Consider the following 25,514-nt stretch of genomic DNA (forward strand, 5'->3'; position numbering starts at 1 on the left):
GCCACTGGTAAATAGACCAGCCAACTAACGCAAAATTTCCATCTCTGAACTAGCTAGATCTGACAATTATGATGCTGAGATTGAATGATAAAGATATCGACTAGTGTTCCATCAGTAGTTCACCTGTATGAAAATATTATATGAGAGAAACTGTTTGGGAAATAAGATATGGATTCTAACTATTCAGTCTCTCAGCATAGGGCTTATGAAGCAGATACTTTTTAAGGCACTGTTGTGCCTTAAAAGTGTGAATTTAACACACCTGGCTTGGCAATTCTTTTGTATGGCTGTCAGTAACTGAATTTTATTATTATACTATATTTCCATTGTTCCTAAATCTCAATATGTAACTTTATCAGTATGATAAAGCTCTTGTGCTTCTTTAACCAAGTTTCTTTTATACATAGAAAGGCCTTGGTATTCCTTAAAGATTAAACAAGCAAACTCTTTCCTGAAATCTACGTTTTAACATGCAAGATATATTAACAGTGGCCTGTGTTTTAAACCTCCCTGTGCTGTTTGTGAAATGCAATTTTGATTAGAAATACAATCCAGTGGTGTAGTGCTTAATATTTAGCACACAAAAAAAAGATTGGTTGCTGTGCACCTTGGGGCATAAGCAATTATATTCTAGTTTCTTTACCTGCTGAGATTAGCAAAGTTGAAGCCTTTTTGCTTAGGAAGGTGCCAGCAGACCTGCTGAGAAGGCAGAGTAGGTAAAAGATGAATAGGCTGAACTGGGGGAACTCATTTTTGAATGGTGACAAAAGTCCATTTCCTAAGGAATTATTGGGAAATGGAAGAGAATATTTATTGGTGACAAATTTAATTATGAGGGTCAGGGAGCAAAAAGAAAACCTATTAACAAGCACTGATGATAAAGACAATGAAACCAATTCATCGTTTCTTGAATACAAAAACAAATGCATGCAGAATACTGAAGCTTGTTCGTTTGTAATGTTTGTAAAAAAATGTAATTTATTAGCAATTGGTAAAATAATTGTTTGAAGAACATGTTCATAAAGTAATGTGCAAAAAACCTGCAATAGCCATAATAGGACAATATCAACAAAATTCAATTGCAAGTTGAAGTGTGCATCACTAAAAAGAGGGTTCTGTGTGCATGTGTGTTTTGTGGCCAGTTTTTATAAGCAAACATTTAATAAGGAATAGTGATATTCTTCTAATAGCTCCATTTATTTAAACTTTTCAGTATTATTACTGAAGTGTCTCTAGAAGCTTCGCTATATAAAGTACATTGTAGTAGCATTATTTGGAAGTAAACACTGTGTGGGGCAGTTGGATACATTCTTTGCACCAATTAGAGTGATTAAATTTTCTTCTTGCTTTGCATTCTCAAGCAGATAATACAGGGTTTGAAAAGTAGATTTATTGCAGCAAATTAGGAAGTCATCTACATAGTGGAGTTTGTCATCCTAAGAGCATCCTGGAACCCTGTCCTCCATATATGTTAGTCCCCAGATTTAATTCCTTGGCATTTTACTGCCACCTTTTCAAATCAGTATCTGTGCAGCTGTACACTTCCACTCTTGAGAATTGCTGCCATCTGCCCCCCTTTTTAATGTTTTCTCTGATGTGAAAATCAGAAATTCCCTTTTTAGCAGCTACAAGTCATATATACGGCATGAGAGAGTGAGTCCAGTCATCAATTTTTCAAATATGGCTTCACTTTGCTGTATGTTTGAAATACTCCTAGAGGTACCAGTTGAGTTTAGGAGTATCACCTGTACTTATACATGTCCTTAGCATGGAATACATCATTTTTTGGGTCCTGGTTATAAACATTAATAGGAAAAAAGATGCATTTTGAGGACTGGCTATTCAAGAAAATTATATATTTAAGATCACAACCAAAGAAAATTAACAATTAACCAACTTGCTCAGACTGAAGAAGCTACTTGGGTAAGCAGTGAAACATTTTGAAGCAACAAGAAAAAAAATCCAGATGCCGTGGTTCAACTTCCAAAGAAAATCAAATACATATGGTATATATTTGGGAATGAATGCTTTGTCATACACTCCTTTTAATTATTTTACCTACATTATTTAGAAATGGCCATAGAGCTGAATGATTTTAATAGAATTCCCATATTTGAATGCTGCTTTAGAAAATCAGTACATTTGAGCATTGATCATAGTGAAACTAAAACAAAGGGATTCAAAATTGTTTGTTGTATACATAAAGCTATTTAATCCTCTTGGCTTTGGCTACTTCTTTTTGTGTTTTATTTTTAGGGACCAACACAACGACATGTGCAAATAATTATGGAAAAGCTATTGAGGACAGTAAACAGAACCGTCATATCAATGGGACGTGACTCAGAACTCATAGTAAGTGCTTTTCAATAAATATCTAATATTAGTTTTGCAACATAGGAAAATGTATAATCCACTAGAGTTTCCTCCTGTAAGATCCAGTATGTTTACAATATTTTGAAAAAATTCTAATTGCCCATTTAATTTCATTGGCATGTATAGTAAGCAATTTCACTTTTTAGATGCTCTGAAAGATATGAAATTGAACACTGTTCATTCCAATAAATAACACTTTTGCATTTATGCATTTTCACCCTATAATGTGTAGGAAAAATTCTTCCTAAAAGAGGAACTATTGATATAGTAAAATAGGCAATGATATAGTATATATTATTATTTGTATTGAATTTATTTTTTCTGTTACATTACTTTTATCTGCATTTAAAAAATGTCTATTTTTCTTTAGGATCTCTTCCATCTGTCTCACTTGTATCTATCTTCAGAGTTTCTTTTATTTTGGGTTCCTTCTTTGAGTGTAGGGAGGATGACCATTGAATTAAGATTGGACAGTTAGTTTATAGAGTTTAACTGATGAATTAAAAAGAAAATAATTTATAAAATTTAAAATAGTTGAATCGGTGGCAACTCATAGAAAATGAGTGCAAAGATGGTATTAAATGATCCATACATTTCACAATAATAAAAGCATAATAATATTGCGATATAATTAATGTTGTAATCAGCTAGTAATCAGTATAAAAATGAGTAATCAGATGAAGTTGCAATGTAAATGATTCAAATAATCAATGAGAAACCTAATATGATGAATCAGAAATTAAACCATATTCAGTGACAAAATTATATGAATTCTGATAAAAATATATATTAAATTCTAATTATTGCATGTCCTTTTGCAACGTAAAGATCTTTTAAGGAAAATATTTAAGCGTAAAGAAAAGTATGATAAGTACTGTTGAAGAGAACTTTTCTTCAGTGAAGCTTTGTATGAAGCAGCCCCTCAAAACTGCTTCACAAAGTAACATGCATCTCCACTGTTAGTATAGAAATATTACCTGTTCAGAACAGTTTGCTTTATTAGGATCTATTCTTGTATTGCTCTCATAGAATGTAAGAATACAGGACTGACTTTACTGACTTGACATGATTCTTATTTCTTCAGTTATTTATATTAGTTTCAATGAAATAATAGTACCCTATAATCCTTAATATAGGAATATTATTATATAATTAGTCCATGAACTAAACTTTACTGTGGCACGTATGTTTTAGCACTAGAAAAATTAAAACTTATATTTTAAAGAAATCTTGGGGAGTGAAACTGTCTCCTCTCTTTTATCGATTGCATTTTCATGTTTGAGTCTTCTTGAGTGCTAAAACATTTTGAAATTTTAATTGTCAGCAATTACTTTGTTTTACTGCTTTTTTTAAAAAAAAATCTAAACAGAAAAAGGGAATAGAAGCCTGTCAGCTCCTGGGGCATATAAGTTAAGTAAGAAAAAAAATAAACAAACTGTTTGGCCCTAAGTTACAACTATCAGAAGAGAAAGAATGTTTTAATTCTCTTTCAATTTTGTAGAATAGTTTTCTGAATCTGTCCAAATTATAGACATCTTAATGTTAATTTATTATCTTTGCCTGGTTTAACAGTACTTGAAATTATCTAGATGCTTTAATTTCTGTTTCCCTGGAGATATTATTGGCAGTTATTGAGCTTTTAATGTTTGGATCCTTGTCTAACAATACTTATTTGTCCAGTTTCGTCTTGCTGCTTAGAAGTTTTGTTGATGCTTTTTGGAGGAAAATAGCATATGATCTTTATTCTTTTAAGCAACAGGCTGGTAACTTTAAATCTCTGTTAGCAGGAGGAAAATGGGCTTATTTAGAGCAGTATTTAAACAATTCCCTTTGGATGGAAGGAAGGGAAAAAAGCTATATGCCAACAGTTTCAATCATTTTGAGATGAAACAATCCTTTAAAATTCCTTTTCGATAAAGTTTGAAATTAATGACTAATAAATGATCACTGCCTGGAAATTGAAAGTTAGTTTCATTGATATACTGTAAACTATAACAGTTTCTTAGACTGTCTTGTATGTTGATTGGGTTTGAAGTTTAAAAGCTTAATTACAATTACTGTTAGCTGCACTCAAAATGTAATCATAGGTAATACAAGATCACTGTCATATATTTGAAAAATAGAAGCAAATGGATAATGCTCTGGAAAATAAAGTATGTATTTTCTAGCAGATGTTGAATTTATTCCACTGGAGCAAGTTCAGAATATGTGATCTTCTATAACCCTTACGTTCATTCAGAAGAAAGAGAAAGCAGTAGTGACTAAATTAGGTTCATGAGGACCCAGATTGTTGGAGGGCAATAAGCTGACTTTGTAATAATGCCGCTTGGGGGGAGCCCCGAAAGCCCTAATAAGCAGGCATATACATAGAATGAAGGCTATTGCTAAGCACATTGATTTGTGCTTAGATTGTAAGCCACACTGAGTCTTCGGAGAAGGGCGGGATATAAATGGGATTAAAAAAAACTGCTAAACCATAATCTGTGTTATATATTTGCAAGTTATTGTATTGTGGTCACACAGACATTGTGGCTTACAAACTATTGTTTATGGCTCAGTACAGTGAGAGACTAGCTAGTGATGAATTTTGAAGCAAACCATGGATTGTATACTTGAGTCTTCTCTCCAAACTTAATTTATTTGGGTTTTTTTTAATAGTAGAAGAGCATTGCCATATGTAAGGACTAATGTAGAAAAGAAAAGAACCACCAGTTCTCAGGTTAGACAGAATTATCAAGTAGCTAGCTCCTTGATTAAGGAGTTCATGGATTTGAAAAAGTCAGAGGAGATGGTCTAATTTTTGAACCTGCATGCACACACATATCACACTTATTTAGATTTTTTATATTATCAAAAATTCAATAAACTGCCATTGATACCGTTTCAGAAATATTGTAATGGAACATTTCACACTGTTATACTCAGCATGGCAGGTACCTGGGAAGAGCATTTGGGATTTGAACTCTTTGAGGAACAGAATTTCTGTCAAATTCATTTCAACAAATTATCAAAAAATAACCAATAAGTTCAACCATGGATGCCATTGCATGCCACTAAAATTAACTTGGTGAAACGATAAACCAAATAGGATTGCAAGCATGTTACCATCTTACTCCTTTTTCTCAAAGTTTTTGAGGACATTGGGAAAATCAGTATGAACTTTCCTTGATAATCTTGTCCATTGCTGAGAAGCTAATTAGTTATTTGTAATCCTTATTTTATATTTTAATGTTGTGCTATGCAATTTATTTTCTTTTGTGATTTATAGCTTTATAAACCAAGACGCAGTGGCTCAGTGGGTTAGGACGCTGAGCTTGTCAATCAGAAGATCGGCAGTTTGGCGGGTCGAATCCCGAGTGCTGTGTAGCAGAGTGAGCGCCTGTTACTCGTCCTAGCTTCTGCCAACCTAGCAGTTTGAAAGCATGTAAAAATGCAAGTAGAAAAATAGGGACCACTACGGTGGGAAGGTAACAGCATTCTGTGTGCCTTTGGCATCTAGTCATGCCGGCCACATGACCATGGAGACGTCCTTGGACAAGCGCTGGCTCTTCGGCTTTGAAACAGAGATGAGCACCGGCCCCTAAAGTTGGAAACAACTAGCACGCATGTGCGGGGGAACCTTTACCTTTACCTTTTAAACCAGGATACATTTAAGATTTGATAGATTTTGCATAGGCTTGTCTTTTGTTGCTTGAAATCTAGTAAATTCTATTTGAAATATTAGCTTTCAGCAGACATTTATCACCAAGTACCCTTATTAAATATGTGCATTTGGAAAATGAGCAATAACTGAGAAAGCAGTACAGCTGAACAGACCATAAGTATTTAATGAATGCTGACAGCACCAAGCATTTTAGAGGAGCACTTACCTCTTATGATTCAATGCATTTCTGAATGGAATTCATTCTGGCAAAATCAGCGATGATTCACTTTTATACAAGAAATTATGTAATAACAGTTTTTCATTGCAAATATACTTTAGTATGTATCTTCTGACCTTCCATGAATTCGTGTCAAATTAATTATTATGCTTTTTATTCCTCCTGAAACTGATAAGAGTATGGATTTGACACTGAATCAACAGGTGGCAACACTTGGCTGATCTTCTCTCAGCTTAGCGGGGTGTCAAACTGCCAGCCCGTGGCCTGGTTGCATCATATGGAGGCCGCGCCCACCCCAGCTTTGGCAATGCAAAAAAAGTCACGATATGTCACGACACATCACGTGACGCGGCAAGTTTGATACCCATGGCTTAGAGAATAATCAGGCTGGATCTGGTTTATAGTGGATGGGAGACATCCAGGAGACACAAGAACGGAAGACTAAACTGGCAAACTGAAAAACTATACCAGAAGTAAGCAACACAAAGCCATTTCTTACTGTAATTGTACCCAGGTCACTCCTTAAGTCATCAGGATTTCAGGTTGATATATAAAGATACTCCAGTACTATATGATAGTAAAAATGGTTATAAAAATAATTCTTAATAGCTAAGAATAGACCTTTTTTTAAAAAAAATACAATTGGCATCCACATATTAGATTAGCTCAGAATAGTCTTGTAAAAATTAAAATGAATAAGAAAAGAGCAGCATTCTCAAAACTGATACCTTTATCTAGATCTTTCAAAGATCTTAATTCCGAATTCTACAAGAATTTCTCCCAGGAAAATAAGCTTAGTGTTAAAATCTTAGCATCATGATATGGCAAATGTATACTTCTGAATAGTCTTTACGTAAATACGAGATACTGTAAGCCTGTCTTTGTTTATAATGCTAGTTATTTTTTCAAAGAGAATACAGCTGGAAAATTTAGATGAGTTCATATTTAGAATAATACATTTTGTAAAATAGCTTGATTCTCTATGTTCATCAAATCGTATTATAATTATCTTAAAGAAAGGAGTTGCTTTTCCCAGTGCTTGACCTCACAATTTATGGCTAGGTAATGGCTAGGACGCGGTGGCTCAGTGGGTTAGGACGCTGAGCTTGTCGATCAGAAGGTCGGCAGTTTGGCGGGTCGAATCCCGAGTGCCGCGTAACAGAGTGAGCGCCTGTTACTCGTCCCAGCTTCTGCCAACCTAGCAGTTCGAAAGCATGTAAAAATGCAAATAGAAAAATAGGGACCACTCCGGTGGGAAGGTAACAGCGTTCCGTGCGCCTTTGGCGTCTAGTCATGCCGGCCACATGACCACGGAGACGTCCTCGGACAAGCGCTGGCTCTTCAGCTTTGAAATGGAGATGAGCACCGGCCCCTAGAGTTGGAAACGACTAGCACGCATGTGCGGGGGAACCTTTACCTTTACCTTTAATGGCTAGGAAATACTACTAAAAATTAAAGGAAATTAACTATTTAGGAAAATATGATTGAAAGGTGAAGCTGATTATTCCCTGTTCTCCAAGTTAAATCAACAAAAAAGTTTGTGACAGCCTAAATTTAGCAATTTCAGTCATAAATACATAAATCAGATAGTTGGAGTAAAGAAACTTAAATATGAACATTATAGATGTGGCTGAATATTGTACTTTGTTTAAATCAATTATTTCAGGAAATTCTAGTTCTCTTCCAATCATGTTATATTCTAAGGCTCACTGAGTGGTGATAGGGCAAGGGGATAACACCAACAGACAAAACAAGGACATAGGAGCAAATATTCAGTCATTACTCTAAAACCACAAAAAGATGAGAAAGTAGACATTTCTTCGCTGCTACCGTACTTCAGGATGGGAATTAAAATATTTTTTTCAAAATAGAATGTAGATTTCAGTAGTGTAATTTTCACCTTGATACAGAAATTTAAATTATCATGGATTGCAGTGGTGCTGCATACAGCATTTACAGATCCAAGAAGACATATATAATTCAGAGGATTGGTTAAGAAATCTTAAATTATTAATTTTTGTACTTTATTGCTGTTCAAATCGAGGGCTGTTCATAAAGGAAGAATGAAATACTGTGACTCGAGATGTAGTGATGAATATTTTTGCCAAAACTAAATAAGAAATCTCTTAATCACATACAGTACTTTTGTTCACATACTTATCATTGCAAAGTCATACCTGTAGAGAAGTTGGCATTGGAAAGTTATAAATATAATCTCCAAGGTTGAGGCCCTTCTCAGAGTCACACAGAATACAGATTTGTCCTAATTTTGTCCCATATGTCACTGTTACTACTGAACTTTTCTTGCTAGTGCAGTGATACAATAATAGTTCCAGGTTTCATCATTGCTACTATACTAGACTGGCAGAATGTAAAATATTTCTATAGAATATGTAATTTTGTCAGGAATACCTCCTTATGTTTGTCTTTGGAAAATTCAGCTTTTCTAGTCATTTATTTTGACACCTCCTTACCCAAACTTAATAATATGTTGAAATCAAACAGAGATATCTTTACAGCAATTTCAGATTGGTAGTTTTAAATATATGCCACACTCCTGGGTATCTAGTGGTTTTTTTGTATCACTTGTTTTGGCAACTTTACTAGGCTTTGCATCCAATTTCATAAATGTTGACAGCACTGTAGCATTTCTCAGGACATAACACACAACTAGCTTACTACCGTTAAGAAAAGGAATGTTTAGTAGATTAGTAGCTGTTAGTAGATATGTTGTAGGGGCATGGGGTTTTCCCCCACTTATTTACTATTTCAGCAGAGGTACTTGCATATTTGAGCATATCTGATCCACAGTGATCTTTAAGAAATATTCTAAATGTGAAGAAAAAAAACTTGCAAGTATGCTGTTAGTAAAGTTATTCTTTGGAATATCACTGGTGGTTTGTGCCAAACTGTCCTTTGGATCCTGAACTTGCATACATACATGTATACACTTTATATTTTCTGATAAAAAGAAAAGCCTTTTTTGGTATGCATTGTATTTGTATTGTATTAATTCCATAGAACTGTATTTTGCCTGTCCTGAAAGATGTTTTTCGGCAAGGCACCTTTCTCATAAGAATTATATTTTTTTAAACCTGAGATATTACACTTGATAATGCGGCCGGCATCAACTTCCCTCCATCCAGTGCGCTCCCACAGAGAGGGCCTCCTTAGGGTGCCACCGGTTGGAGAATGCCGTCTGGTGGCTCCCAGGGGGAGGGCGTTCTCTGTGGGTGCGCCTGACCTTTGGAACCGTTTACCGGTTGAGCTCCGGATGGCTCCCGACCTTCGCTCCTTCCGACGTGATCTAAAAACCTATTTGTTTGAACAAGCCGGCCTGGTCTGATGGGTTTGGGTTTTAATTATTGTTTTAATGTAATTTATTTTTACATTTGGGCACTAGGGTTTAATTTGTTTTTAATTTTGTATTTTGGTTATTTTGGTATTTATGGCCCTGTTCACCGCCCTGAGTCCTTCGGGAGAAGGGCGGTAGACAAATTAAATTAAATTAAATAAATAAGTTGAATAAACCAGTTTGATTCACAAAAAATAGAAGCAATGTGGCTTGTACAATGTTGACCATTGGATGTAATAGCCATTTAAATTTTCCTGAGTTGCAGTGATGCAGTCTGGATGACAAAGTGTACTCAAAATTGCCTGCCAAAAATATGGTGCCTTATTTCTCCCTCTCTCCATTTCTTTTAATGAATTTCAATAATATCTGGAAGCTCACATTTCCCTTCAGATTTGGTTAAACTTTCTATAGGTTAGATATTATTTTTGGTCTCTTTTTCGTTTGATGATACATCTCCTCCAACGTGTTTAGGGTTGTGAATATGGTTCTGGCCCTTTAACCTGTGAGAAAAATGTAAGGAAGAACAAGAAAATCCAGGAATTTTTATGGCTGAGGATTATAACTATAATCTATTAATCATTCAGTACTCCCTCTAGTGCCATACTTGATATGTTCATAATTAAATTACATTTTCTCACCACAGTTTATTTTTTAATTCAGATTTTATAGTTCATTAAAATCTTAACTTGCAGCTTCATGCTAGGAAGAAGTGCAGATTGTATAAATCTCTAGATTTCTTTTGTGGTGTTATGTTTATTTAATTAATTTATTCAGTTTATAAAATTAACACTCAAGATTAAACTTAATCTGCAATTCTGAATGTGTTTTCTAATATAGTGACAATTACTGCATTAAAGATTAAGTTGGTTCTAATTGTTTTATATTTTTTCTCATTGAAATAATATTTTCTGGGTGGCATTTTAACTATCTTTTAATGTAATGGTATATGAATATATAATTCGCTGCTTATGTGATGGCAGTCACTCTGTTCGGGTTACAGCACTGCTATTGAGTACAGTCAATCTTATTCTGACATGTAACTTTTAGTACACTGATTAGCTTTGCAGGTTTTATTTAGATACTGCACATGATGTTTATGCATGTATTACAATTAGTTTGAAGGATATATATTGGTGTTTTAGTGAAATTAATGTTACTGATGCTGATTACAAGTTCATGTATTCAACTTATTAATAAGCAAGTAAACTAACTAAATAATTTGTCACTATTGAACTCCAAGAAATAAATTATAGGATTCAGATTAAAAAGGTCTCCTAGCTAAATGCTAGAAATTAAATCTTTAAAATCTATGGATATTATTTCTAATCTTTCAGTAGAAGAGAATACACCTACAGTAGTGGCCAAAATTGTGGAAACCTTTTGGGAAAAGTGTACAGTAGAAATGCCACTTTTGGTTAAGTTTCCACCAATTTTTCTTCTAATTTCTTTATAACTGTAGCCTTGTTCACTTAATAATACTATTTTACATCGCTTTCTGGGCAACCAGTCAACTCTTTGTACCATTACTTTAATTTTATTACATTTTACAAGCTCACTAAATAGAAGAACACAAAAAAACCCAACCAACGTATTAGTGATCACATAACACACTGACAAATGTCCTCCTCTATCAGTTTCAATACAGGACATCAATAACTGAATCCTACTGTGATCTGATTGGCTCATTGCCAAAACAAGATGACACCTGATTGGCTCTCTAAACACTCATGCTCATTGGCCACAATCAGATGAAGGAAAGCTACCTGATATCAACCTCAGCAAGTTGTGCTTCCTTTTTCTGGTTATTTGGCTATAACTTTAAATAGAATACAGTACAGATAATTGAACAAACTTTGTTGCATTACATTCTTGATTAAATTATCTTTCCATTGATATATGATTTTATGGTACTACTCCAAAAAAGTGGTGTTATTAGCCACCAAACCTCAAAAATACAGTTTTCCCAAAAGGTTTGTACAATTTTGGCCGCTACTGTAATTTAGGCCTGAACTATGAAATCCTTGGTACTCTCTAAATTTGGTTGTTTGCTTGCAGATATTTCGTTACCTAACTAGGGAATATCATTAATGCTAATGAGTGTGATGTTTGCTCCCTGTTTATATGCAGTAGCTCGCCCTGTCAGTATTGCTGGAAATGTAGTTGATTTTTCTACTTGATAGTTCCTTAATTAGGATATTGTTTTCTACTTGTTTATCTGGTGTTAATCTCTGCTTATCCGGGTGTTGGTTGCTGGAGATCATATGTTCTGATCTTTTTGTTTCTGTCTTTGCTTCGGTGAAGTGTGCTTTGACTCTTATGTGCCTACTTTTTCAAATATTTATTTCAAATGAAATAAATCTCAATTTAGGCATGAAAAGGCTGTCTGGGTGACATTGGACCACTTACTCTTTTTCAGCCCAACCCATGTCACAGGGTCATTTTTGTGGGGAAAATGGAAGGAGGAGCAATAAATATGTTCATTGCCTTGAATTATTTATAAAAATAATAAAAGCAGGATTTAAATAAAATCAATAGTAATGGTATCTCCACTAGCTAGTTTGTTCAGCAGAGAGATTTTGCTTTATAGGATAGAAAAGGAAACATAATTATCTAGTAAATTACTTCCTTTTCTATAGAGTGGTTAATAATTTTTAGCCAAATGGCTAAAAAGCTTTTTAAGATATTAAATTAATTTAAATAAAATACTAAGTCTACTTTGGAATTAGCCTACCTGTCAGAATCCATTTATATCATATTCATAAATGGAATGTTTCAAACATATCCCATGGATTCTGTCATCTCCCGAAGAGAAGAGGATAGATGTGTATTGAACCGGCAATAGGCATTTCAAAGGAAAGGAGAAGCCTTTTGAACTGGGGAAACAAAAGGGGGGGTTAGCATCTGGGTTTTGTCAGCAATAAACAAAAGGGTCCTAACTTCCTCTTTCCCACGAGATGGATGATACGAGAGGAAGGATGGGGGGGGGACTGACCAAATGGGGATTAAGGGGGGTTAAACCGGGAACTCTTTATAAGGGTTTACATCGTGGAAATATTAAGCCCTGTCTCATTTCCTACAACCGAGCACGTCATAGTAAAGATTTCTTTTGGACTAAAATCCTGACTCCAAGAGTTTTTGTCTTCCTAAGACGTGGTTTGGGGTGGGTCCTGACATTAGACAGGGCTTGCAACGAAAGTCAACCTGGCAAGAAGAACCTTACCGGGGGACTTTGCAAATAAATATGATGTCTGACGATGAAGCAAGAAGGGAAGAAAGCCCCACGGAGAAGGAGCCTTCCCCCCAGCCGAACTCCCAGAAACATTGGGAAACTGAGGCATCATATTCCTCCTGGGAAGAAACGGCGGAGCAGCACAAACAAAAACCCCGGTGGTCGATGGGCGTTGGAAGGAAAAGTGAGTGGAAAAAGGCTTCGAGAGAAGTGACCCTGAGACGGAGCGACCACCAACCGGAATGGAAACAAGAGATGGAGAACTCCCTGCACGCCAGTGAGGAAGAGCGGATTCTGGAAAAAGCTATTGACTTGATGAAAACAACCCTGAGCTCACTAAGGGAGGAGAGAGCTGGAAACCACAACACCTGGGGTCGCAACTGGAGGGGTAACGGAAGGGACCCAACACCTGAAACCCCAGGGCTGTCCAATGGAACAGGAGCCGCTGACTCAGCGGTACCCACCCCCCCCAGACCCACAGATGGGGATCGAGATGAGGAGCGATACACTCCGCGGCGCAGACAACGATCCAGCCAAAGATTCCCACCCCTGGAAGCAAAATTCAAGGGGGAGCCATCACGACTGGGATTTTTCCTAACCCAAGTCCTCAGCTACATGGAAGAGTACGGACGGGACATCCCCAGTGACAAAACACGCATCCGAATTGTGCAATCTGCCCTGGACGGGACGGCCGCAGACTGGGTGGTGAACCTGCATGACTCCAACGCCCCAGAACTCAACGACTTCAACCGATTCATGTCATCCTTGAGGCGATGATTTGAGGACCCTTTGGCTGACCGGAAGGCCCGGGAGAGAATCAAGACGGTGAGGCAGGGCAGGAGAACAGTGGCCGAATATACCCAAGAATTCCGAGCCATCGCCAGCAAGCTGAACTGGCCAGAAGACATCCTCCTCAGCCATTTCAAAGACGGTCTAAACTACGACCTGTATGACGCTTGCCTGCCTCGGGGAGACCCCTACCATCTCGATGACTGGTATGTCCTGGCAGAGGAAGTGGAAATAGACCTATTGAAAAGACAACGCAGAGGAAAACCATGGGGCCGCCCGCCACTCGAGCAAACACGTGAGGGGGAAAACCCACCGGCCACGGCTAAAAAATCAAAGGGATGTTTTAATTGCGGGAGAGAGGGCCACCGTGCTGCAGAATGTCGTTCGAAAGCCCCTCCACGCAAAACAGAGGCACCATCTTCCAAAAAGCTGGGGAAGTCTCAAGGCAACCCAAAAGAATCTTCCATGAAGGGGACAGAGGCTGTAGAGTCCACAATTTCTGCCAAAACCTGGGATTGGACTCCGGCCTACACTGCAGGGGCGGTGGACACCTCGGAAGACAGCTCAGAGGGAGAACCTTTGGTAAGTGGACCTCTTCCACCCATACTTAAGACAGTAACTATATTAGCTTCCTCTGCACCAAAAGCCAATGAAATAAAAGCTTTGATAGACTCTGGCTGCATCCGCTGCCTCATCAGCCCAACACTGGTGGAGGAACTGAACATCCCAGTGAGGAGGCTAAAACAACCAATCTCCTTCAGTCAATTAGACGGGTCTATAGCAGGGGGGGGACCAGCTACCCTAGCCACTCTACCACTCCACATGTCCCTGGGGTTCCATGAGGAAGACATAACATTTATAGTGGCCCCAGGCATGGCATGCCCAATGATTTTAGGACTGGAATGGCTGAAGAAATGGAACCCCGGGATAAACTGGAGGACTGCAGAACTCAACTTCCCAAAAGGGGAACAGGAAAACGTAAAACCCCCAAACACCCCCCCAACCCAGAGGGAGGAAAAAGCAGCAGTGGGGGAAGAGAAGGGGCTAACAGAGATACCGGAGGAATACAGGGACCTGGCTGAGGTTTTCAGTGAGGAAAGAGCAGATGAGCTCCCCCCCCACCGCCCCACAGACTGCACCATAGAATTCAAACCTGGGGCAAAACTCCCAAAACCCAGGATGTATGCCATGAGCCCAAGGGAAATGGCAGAAATGGAAAGATTCATAAAGAAAAACTTAGAAAGAGGATTTATTGAGCCCGCCAAACCCAAAGTAGCCGCCCCGGTTCTGTTCAGGGAGAAGAAGGATGGTTCCTTTCGTTTGGTTGTAGATTACCGGAACCTAAATACAATTAGTGAATGTAATCTATACCCCCTTCCCCTAATGAAGGATATGCTATCCCACCTATCGAAAGGAAAGATTTTTACCAAACTAGACCTGAGGGAAGCATACTACCGTATTAGGATTAAGGAAGGAGACGAATGGAAAACTGCATTCAACTGCCCAATGGGGTGCTATCAATTCAAAGTATTGCCATTTGGACTGCAAGGGGCCCCCGCAGTCTTTATGCAATTAATTAATGACGTACTGAGAGAGCACCTATATAAGGGGGTCCTGGTTTACCTCGATGACATCCTTATCTTCACAGAAACCAAAGAGGAACATATCAAACTAGTCAGAGCAGTCCTGAAGAAATTGTGAGCTGCCCATTTATATGCTAAATTATCGAAGTGTGAATTTCATAAGGAAAAAATCGACTACCTGGGATATCGCATATCCCCAGAGGGCATCGAAATGGACCCAGAGAAGGTCAGGGCAGTACTAGAGTGGGCACCCCCCCGCACACGGAAGCAATTGCAAAGTTTCCTGGGGTTTGCAAATTTCTACCGCCAATTCATCCCTGCATTTGGCCAAATAGCCATGCCCCTCACAAATTTGTTGAAAACGAAGGGGGGGTCACCCGTGAAGCCCAGCCAGCCTCTGAAATGGTCAATGGAATGTCAAGCAGCATTTGAGAGGCTAAAGAGACTCTTTTCTGCGGAACCTGTACTTAAACACCCAGATCCCAACAAACCTTTTGTAATACAGGCAGATGCGAGCGACGTAGCAGTCGGAGCCGTATTACTACAAGAAAATGATGAGGGGGCGTTGCAACCTTGCGCATATACATCCAGGAAACTTACAGAAACTGAACAACGATGGCCAATATGGGAGAAGGAAGTATTCTCATTAAGGTGGTCATTATTAACTTGGCGTCAATTTTTGGAAGGAAATAAAATACCTTTCCAAGTCTGGACTGACCACAAAAATTTAGAAGCACTAAAAACGCCCAGGAAGCTCACTCCTAAGCAAGCCCGCTGGTCCCAACACTTTCACCGATTCAATTTCACTCTCAAACACTTACCGGGGGGAAAGAACTTCCTGGCAGATGCATTATCCCGCATGCCCCAATATAACAGCACAAGAGTTACTGACTTTAAACCACTTGTACCGGAACAACAACTGGCAGCACCAGTCACCACCAGGGCACAAGAAAAAATGAAACCGAAGGTAGATAGCCAAACTGGAATAGAATTCAGGAAATCTTTGGAAAGTGATGAATGGTTCCAGAAAAATAAACATGTGTGCACAATTAAAGATGGACTGCCGTGGGTGGGGGAGAAGCTATATATACCTGCCACACAGAGAATCAATTTCATGCAACTGTGCCATGATACAAAATCAGCAGGACACTTTGGCTTTGTAAAAACCTTACACTTAACTAAAAGGCAATTTTGGTGGCCATCTATGAAAAAGGACATAGAAAGCTATGTGGGTAGCTGTCAAATTTGCGCAATGGCCAAGAGGTTACAAGGGAAATCGCCAGGACTGTTACAACCAGTGGCGAATCCCTCAGCCCCATGGAAAGAAATAGCCATGGATTTTATTGTGGAACTACCAGAAAGCAACGGAAACACCGTTATCTGGACTGTTACTGATCTGTTCTCTAAGCAAGTCCATTTCATACCTTGCCCAAAAATTCCTACTGCAAAAACATTAGCAAAACTTTTTGTACAACATATTTACAGATTGCATGGAGCACCACTACGCATCATATCTGACAGGGGGGTGCAATTTACCTCAGCATTCTGGAAGGAATTTTTATCTCTGTTAGGAACCACCCAAGGACTGACATCTAGTCATCACCCTCAGGGTAATGGTCAAGCTGAAAGGGCTAACTCTGTACTTGAACAATATTTAAGATGTTATGTACATTTTCAGCAGAACAATTGGACAGACCTGCTGCCTTTCGCAGAAGTGGCATATAACAACGCAATTCACTCCAGCACAGGTTACACTCCTTTTCAAGTAGCCACAGGCCAGAGCTTCAACCCCATACCTGATCTAACTCCAAAAGAACCGGTAATTCCAGAACTAAAGGAATGGATTGCTCAGTTACAATACACCTGGCCTATTGTCAGAAAAGCATTAACAGAGGCTAGATTAGCACACAAGACACAGGCAGACAAGAAAAGATCTGATCCCACACCGTTCAAGGTGGGAGAGATGGTATATCTGTCTACAAAATACCTTAAGTCTCTCCAACCCTGTAAAAAACTAGGACCAAAATACATTGGACCTTTTCCAATTAAAAGAATCATAAACCCAGTAACAGTTGAATTAGAACTACCTAAAAATCTTAGACGAATACACCCAATCTTTCACTGCAGTCTAATAAAGAGAGAACAACAATCTCCCCTACGAACAAAAATTCCACCACCACCACCTCCCATCATGGTGGAAGGAGAACAACATTTCGAGGTGAAGGAAATTCTGGATTCCAGGAGACATCATGGAACAACTCAATATCTAGTGGCTTGGAAACACCTCCCCTCCTCAGAAAATGAATGGGTCAGCAAACACCACGTTAAAGCACCAAAGCTGCTTAAGAGATTTCATACAGAATATCCAAACAAACCGAGTTAACATTTACACATGTTATTTTTTCTTCTCTTTTCTTTTCTCCCCCTACAGATGGACACACCTTTCTTCTAAGGAGAGCGGACTGTCAGAATCCATTTATATCATATTCATAAATGGAATGTTTCAAACATATCCCATGGATTCTGTCATCTCCCGAAGAGAAGAGGATAGATGTGTATTGAACTGGCAATAGGCATTTCAAAGGAAAGGAGAAGCCTTTTGAACTGGGGAAACAAAAGGGGGGGTTAGCATCTGGGTTTTGTCAGCAATAAACAAAAGGGTCCTAACTTCCTCTTTCCCACGAGATGGATGATACGAGAGGAAGGATGGGGGGGGGACTGACCAAATGGGGATTAAGGGGGGTTAAACCGGGAACTCTTTATAAGGGTTTACATCGTGGAAATATTAAGCCCTGTCTCATTTCCTACAACCGAGCACGTCATAGTAAAGATTTCTTTTGGACTAAAATCCTGACTCCAAGAGTTTTTGTCTTCCTAAGACGTGGTTTGGGGTGGGTCCTGACACTACCTTTAGTTTCCATAATAAAACTAATATGTGGCCATCAATTGTAGGGATTCTCATTCCTAAATCTTCTTTAGGAAAATGTGAGAACTGATTCATAAACTGAGACATATTTTCAAGCATAATCTCCATATGTTCCATAACATCAGTGTGGTCTCCTGTTGAATGCCACGGAGTCATTCAAAAGAACTAGTATCAGATTTCCTTCATGATGTCTCTCTGTCTCTTCTTAGGTTTAGGCTGAAGTGCCCAAAGCTAAAATTTCCTCCTAATCCATAATAGTCTGCTCAAGGACAGGGTCTTTGGCAGATTGACCTTTGATTGTTGCAATTTGATGGAATTTAACATACAGCCACTATCAGTGGTGGGATTCAAATATGTGAACAACTGGTTCTCAGTATGGATGCCATTTCTGGAAGTCCATTCTGGGCCTTGGCAACAAAAAATTAGCTACCGCTTCTGCCGAAGTGTTGTGAACCGGCTGAATCTCACCACTGTCCAGTATTGAGAATCACAGCTCGGTGGTTCCAGTGAAATTGTTTGGTGTATTTTTCTCACAGGGTTCATCTGAGTCAGAAACCAATGCTGTTTACCTCACCCCTCAATCCTCTTCCAGGATGATCTACTGCATCTGCTGATTGAATTCCATATTCTGGGAATTTTAGAAATTGACATTAACCATGGATTGGGTCCTGATGAATTTCATCTCAGTCTAACAATCAAGAAGTCCCCAACATAAGAACATCTAACTTATAATTTACACTTCTAAATTGGCTGCCTACTACTAATACTAGTGGATGGCATTTTCCTTTCTTGAGCTAATGAACTGCTGAAGCCACACTGTGTTGTCATGAACTGCTGAAGTTGCATGTTTTTAATATACAGCAAGAGAGACTTAGGAAGAGATTTTATTCATAACCTGGGGATTGCCTTTGTACATTATTTTGTATTAGAGATTCTTAAGGCAGCTTACTCTGCCATTGAATTGCTCTTACAGTTAATATTTTTCTCTTGCTATCTGAATAACGGCTACTTCCCTATATAGCGATTATGTCTTGTTCTATTTACTGGAATAATTCTGAGCTTCTGGAAGGAAACCCTCCACATACGTGAAAAATATACACAGTACTGTATTGTTTCCCCTTACTTCTCTTTTCCAGGCTAAACATATCCAGTAACTTCAACCATTCCTCATACTTTTTTTTTCTTCCCAAGCCATATGTAATCTTGTTGGTTCTCTTCTTTTTTCCTTCCTAAAGTGCACTGACCAGAACTGGATGCAATATTCTAAGTGCAGCCTATTTAATACACAGTACAGAAGAATGATTATTGACTACTGCAGCATAGAAATGGAATATAGTCTTTTATTTATTTGTATTTATTTATATTCTTTGTTATTATTATAAATAAGTCAAGGCAACGAACACACATCCTTTTTACCTTTTTCTGTGGATAACTGATTTGTTTTTAATAAATGATTGCTTCACCATTGTTATTGACTCTTCTGTTGAACTCCTTCCTTCCTTCCTTCCTTCCTTCCCTCCCTAAACAAATTAGTTAGGCCTGGATTGGTAGGACAAAAGGGAGGCTTGACCAGTGCTTTCCTTGTCCCAACAGAGAACAGTTGAATTTTCTGTGAATATCTAACAGCTGATGTATGTGGGTCAAGCATCTGTCAAGCTAGTGCACACTGGTAATAGGTAATTCACAACAGTGAGCCATTAAGCCCTTTTTGTAACTTTTCTTTTTAGATTTAAAACTACTTTATCTTACTGAATTATAATATCAGCTACACATTAATCAGAATTGGTGCTGGTAAATCTTTGTCACTGGGTCTTCAACCTATGGGCCGCAGCCCGGTATTGGGCCATGGCCTGTGGGCACTGGGCCCCGGGAATGGCTGGTGAGTGTGCACACCCTTCACTCACTCAAGTGCCACTGCACAGGTGCTAGCAGCCCATTTGTGCATGTGTGCAGGCACTAGTGGCCCCACTGTGTGTGTGCCTGTTTGCGCATGTGTGCGCAGGGCGCATGCACATTTCCCTGCTCCTCACTTTCCCTCCAGGCTGGGGAGCTCTGGTTGGGGAGCTGTGTTGTACTGGACAGATAACATTCTTCTCATTCATTCTTCTGCTTTGGATGGGAACATCTGTAAGTGTTTTATTGTAAAGAAGAATCCGAATTTTCAAGCAGCCCAGTTTTATATTTTTGGGTCTATCATGGGCTTGTCTTTACTGGGATCTTGTGTATTAGTTTTTTCATCTTATGGTTAGCTACCAAGCAAGAGTTAGACCACTGCAAAAATAGGCCCTGAAATTTACTTCAATTCCATTGACTCCTTCAAGGAAAAAAAGACTTGCTTTTGTTCCAAGAATAAAAAAAAGAAAAGAAAAGAAAGAAAAGAAAATTCAGAGGCAACAACTACAAATAGGTTACTAGAAGGTAAATAGTTGCTTCCTCAAGCAGGAATTCATTATTGGGTTTGTTTACTATGATAGCTGATCCTTGCTTCTTCCTTCACAAACTCTTTCTTGGTTGATATTTCTGGTTCCCATAGAAAGGTAACATAGGCCGGATAATTCTAGTTGAATCATCGTCATGATCCCTTCAAGTGATAAGATATAAAGTATTTATCTACAGCTTCATCTTTTGAATCCTGTCTTTTGAGAACATTCCTCTATTTTAACATTTTGATACCATCTCTCAATATGAATTACGATGTTGTTTTTAAAAATTACATTGTTTTATGGAGATTTTCAAAGATTCTTGATAATTGTTGATAACCGCCCTGAGTCCTTCGGGAAAGGGCGGTATATAAATCTAATAAAATTAAATTAAAATTAAATTTAGATTAGATTGATCAGTAAGTCAAATACATAATACAGGTAGTCCTCAACTTACAACAGTTGATTTAGTGACAGTTCAGTTACAATGGCACTGAAAAAAGTGACATGTCCATTTTTCACACTTATGACCGTTTCCGCATCCCCATGGTCATGATTTACATTTAGATGCTTGACAACTGGATCATATTTATGACAATTGCAGTGTCCCAGGGTTATGTGACCCCCTTTTCCAACCTTCTGAGAAGCAAAGACAATGGGGAAACTATATTCATTTAACAACCACATTACTAATTTAACAATTTCAGTTATTCACTTAAAATGTCTCAAGAAAAGTCACCCCCTGCCGCTGGGAGGCGGAACCGACCAGGTGGTTCCGCCCCAGGCGCCTGATGGACCCTGAAAGGTTCCAGACGAAGCTTGGGACATTTCCTGCTTCCCTTGCCCATGACTCTGCCGAGGCCCTAGTAGAAGCCTGGGAGAGGGCGGCTGCTGGGGCCTTGGATCGAGTTGTGCCTTTGCAGCCTCTGACCTGGCACAGACCCCGGGTGGCCCCCTGGTTTACCGAGGAGCTCCGGGAGATGAAGTGCCGGAAAAGACACCTAGAGAGCTATTGGAGGTCCAACGGATCCAAATCTGATCGAACACAGCTAAGAACCTATCTTAAGTCTTACCTAGTGGCGACGGAAGCAGCAAAGCGTGTTGACTTCCGCTCTCATTGGTCTGCAGATATCCGCCCAGCCACCCTGTTTAGAGTGACCCCGCTCCCTGTTTAATCAGGGACCGAGGGATGACCCCTTGCAGGGTAGGGCTGAAAAATTTGTACAGTATCTGCAGGACAAAATTGCTCAGATCTGGACTGGCTTGGACTCCGACTGGGTGGAATCCGGCGGAGTGGAGAGGGCAGGTCTTGATCATACCATTTGGGGTGAGTTTGACCCTGTGACTCTGGATGATGTGGACAGGATCATGCGTAGACTGAGGACTACAACTTGTTTACTGGACCTATGTCCCTCCTGGCTGGTTTCGGCCGCCTGGGAGGTGACAGGGGGCTGGCTCCAGGCAGTTGTCAATGCTTCTTTGATGGAAGGTGTCTTCCCCTCCGCCTTAAAAGAGGTGGTGGTGAGGCCCCTCCTCAAGAAGCCTGCTCTGGACCCGGCCTCATTGAATAACTACCGTCCTGTCTCCAACCTTCGCTTTGTAGCAAAGGTTGTTAAGAGTGTTGTGGTGCGTCAGCTCCCGCAATTCCTGGATGGACTATTTGGACCCGTACCAGTCCGGTTTCAGACCCGGCTACAGCACGGAAATGGCATTGGTTGCACTGGTGGATGATCTCTATTGAATTGGGCTATTGTATTTAATATTTCTTTTAATTTTTATATATTGTATTTTATTGTATTGCCCTGTACACCGCCCTGAGTCCTTCGGGAGAAGGGCGGTATAAAAATTAAATTATTATTATCTCTGGCGGGCCACGGACAGGGGCTGTTCCTCTGTCCTGGTCCTACTTGACCTCTCAGTGGCTTTTGATACCACCGACCATGGTATCCTGCTGCGACGGCTCGAGGGGTTGGGAGTGGGAGGCACTGTTTTACGGTGGTTCTCCTACCTCTCGGGCCACTCGCAGTTTGTATTGGCAGGGGGACAGAGATCTACCCCGAGGCCCCTCACTAGTGGGGTGCCTCAGGGGTCGGTTCTCTCCCCCCTCCTGTTTAACATCTATATGAAGCCGCTGGGTGAGATCATCCGTAGCTTTGGGTTGAGGTATCACCAATATGCGGATGATACCCAGTTGTTCATCTCCACCCCGAGCCAACCCAGTGATGCCCTTGACGCGATGTCCCGGTGCCTGGAGATGGTGAGGGTCTGGATGGGAAGGAACAGGCTCAGGCTTAACCCCTCCAAGACCGAGTGGCTGTGGATACCTGCATCTCGTATTGTCCAACAAGTTCCATCTCTTTTGATGAGGGGGAGGTATTGCCCCCCTCAGAAAGGGCTCGCAACTTGGGTGTCCTCCTGGATACACAGCTTAATTTGGAAGATCATCTAACGGCAGTGACCAGGGGGGACTTTGCACAGGTTCGCCTAGTGCGCCAGTTGTGCCCCTTTTTGGACAGAGATGCCCTATGCACGGTTACCCACGCCCTCTTCACTTCTCGCCTAGATTACTGCAATGCTCTTTACATAGGGCTGCCCTTGAAGAGCGCCCGGAGGCTTCAACTGGTGCAAAATGCGGCCACGCGGGTGCTTATGGGAGTATCTCAGTACTCCCATGTTACACCACTCCTGCACGAGCTGCATTGGCTTCCGGTTACCCTCCAAGTGCGATTCAAGGTGCTGGTAATAACCTTTAAAGCCCTACGTGGCTTAGGCCCGGGGTAATTGCGAGACTACCTGCTTCCATTGTCAACCTCCCATCACTCGGTCGGCCTCCTCAGGGTTCCATCGGCCAGGCAATGCCGGCTGGCAACCCCCAGGGGGAGAGCCTTCTCTGTGGGTGTGCCGACCCTCTGGAATGAGTTGCCTCTGGAGCTGCGGATGGCCCCTGACCTTCGGTCCTTCCGTCGTGACTTGAAGACGTGGTTGTTCCAACAAGCGGGCCTGGACTGACTACGATTTTTAATTAGGCTTTTTACAGGGTTAAATTGTCTTGTAATTTTGCATTTATTGTTTAATTCTCTTTTACATTTTTACTCTATGTTTTTTAATTGTTATTGTTGTGAGCCGCCCTGAGTCCTCAGGGAGAAGGGCGGCATATAAATTTAATAAAATGAAATGAAATGAAATAAATGGTGCAAAACTCACTTAACCAATTTCTCACTTAACAACATAAATTTTGGGCTCAATTGTGGTCATAAATTGAGAACTACTTGTAATTAACAAATTTCTGCATGCCATAATTCCAATCAATTCATTTTCATAATTATTTTTACTGTTTTCCTTTCCTTTAAATAGTCATTTATAAATTAAGTTTTTTTGAAGAACATTTTGAATAAATGGAGGGATACTTTTGAGTATCCTATATTTAAATTATTTGTAGTAATTTTATTGAGAGGGAAATAATGCTGAGAGATGTTGGAAATTCAGTTTCATTATAGTGAAATATGGGGTCTCTTAATAGCAATAATTATCGTTTACATATATTGTAGAATCAACTCATTGCTATTACACAGACCTAGTGCTATGTAAAATCTAATTTCATTTTAAAACATTCATGAAAAAAATCATCCCTTGAGTTTTTAAACTTGGTACCGCAATTAAACGTTGAAGAAAAAGCAGAGACACTCAGCCAGTATTTTGTTGTACAAAAGTGTTTTCAGAGGCAAAAATAATCAAAATAATGTAAGCAAAGCAAACAATTCATATACTCAGCATTTTTAACATTAACATTTTCCATTTTATCTTGACTACATAATTACAGTGGTCTGTTTTTTAAGAAAAAAAGTGATATTTACATGTATTGTTTCCCATTAATTTCAAAACAAGTATCTATGTCACTGCTGCTTTATGGGAATTATGCAAACTTAGAAAATACTGTCCTTATAGTATGAAAATAGCAAGTAATATAAAATTACTGCAGCATTTATTATTTAGAAATGGAATATAAAGCATGACATGGAAATGTGTTTAAGTAAACTAGTGGTTGAAACCACATGATATTGCTAATGAATTTAGCAGCAAATTAAGGAATACACAAATTGGAATAATGATACACATTTTGGACTTCCTACCTGTTTTTTTAAAACAACAAATTTCAGTAAAAGTATTTTCATTTGATATGTCAATTAAATATTATACTTTACTACAGATTTTTAGCCTTCTCTCCACAGAATTTTAACTTTTGCCTCAGTGATCCTAAATGTAATACAATATGATACGTTTTACACACTTGCAAAAAAAATTTTATTACAAGTTACATAGTATGGTACGATAACACAATATGTAGCTTTGAGCAAGAATATGTGTTTTATCTTTTGAAAGAGGAAATGTAAAAATTAAAAATTTGCAAGCGTTTTAGTAAAACACTCTGTTGCTGTATAGAATACTGACTCACTTTGCTTCTCAACCTCAAAATGGTTTCTTAATGTTTCTTTTCCTGGTTTGATTCCTATATAATAGAATGAGTGTTACTTGGCAACCAGCAAATATATTTTAGGAAATTTTATGGGTTGATGGAAGCCCAAGAGAATATGGGCTATTTTTGAAATACACAGGTCATATGCTAAGCATCTCAGACTGGTAGCATATTTATAATATGCATACTTGTTGTATGTTTGATTTAGCCCAGATTTAAAGAAAAGGGAAAAAAGCAGAATATAGTCTATAAACCTGCAAACATGCACCCTATAATTTGCACAGGTTTCTGCTGCATTTCTTCACAATTATTTCCAAGCTATCGAATCACGAGTGAAGTTGCAGCTGGGCTATGTGATTAAGAGTCATTAGTTTGTTAGAAGAAAATCAGGAAAACACATGTATGTATGTGCAGCTTTTAACATATAGGGAAATTCAGTTACATGAGGCAGCGCACATGTTTATAGCTGGGCTCCTGCTTCCTG

The 25,514-nt window shown here is 39.1% G+C and overlaps 2 protein-coding genes across 4 annotated transcripts in view; one reads left to right on the forward strand and one right to left on the reverse strand.

The window, feature by feature from the left end:
• Positions 1 to 25,514, forward strand: part of DOCK1 (dedicator of cytokinesis 1) — a 455,801-nt gene that overhangs the window by 131,697 nt on the left and 298,590 nt on the right. For all 3 annotated transcript variants that reach the window (XM_083364099.1, XM_083364098.1, XM_083364097.1), the window contains one exon: positions 2,257 to 2,352. In XM_083364099.1, coding sequence (XP_083220225.1) covers positions 2,257 to 2,352 — 96 coding nt within the window. The remainder of the gene's footprint in view (positions 1 to 2,256; positions 2,353 to 25,514) is intronic.
• The window catches only part of INSYN2A (inhibitory synaptic factor 2A), a 106,098-nt gene that overhangs the window by 19,277 nt on the left and 61,307 nt on the right, over positions 1 to 25,514 (reverse strand). The window lies entirely within an intron of this gene.

This window comes from Vipera ursinii (genome assembly GCF_947247035.1).
Source record: "Vipera ursinii genome assembly, chromosome: 5".
Lineage (NCBI taxonomy): Eukaryota > Metazoa > Chordata > Lepidosauria > Squamata > Viperidae > Vipera > Vipera ursinii.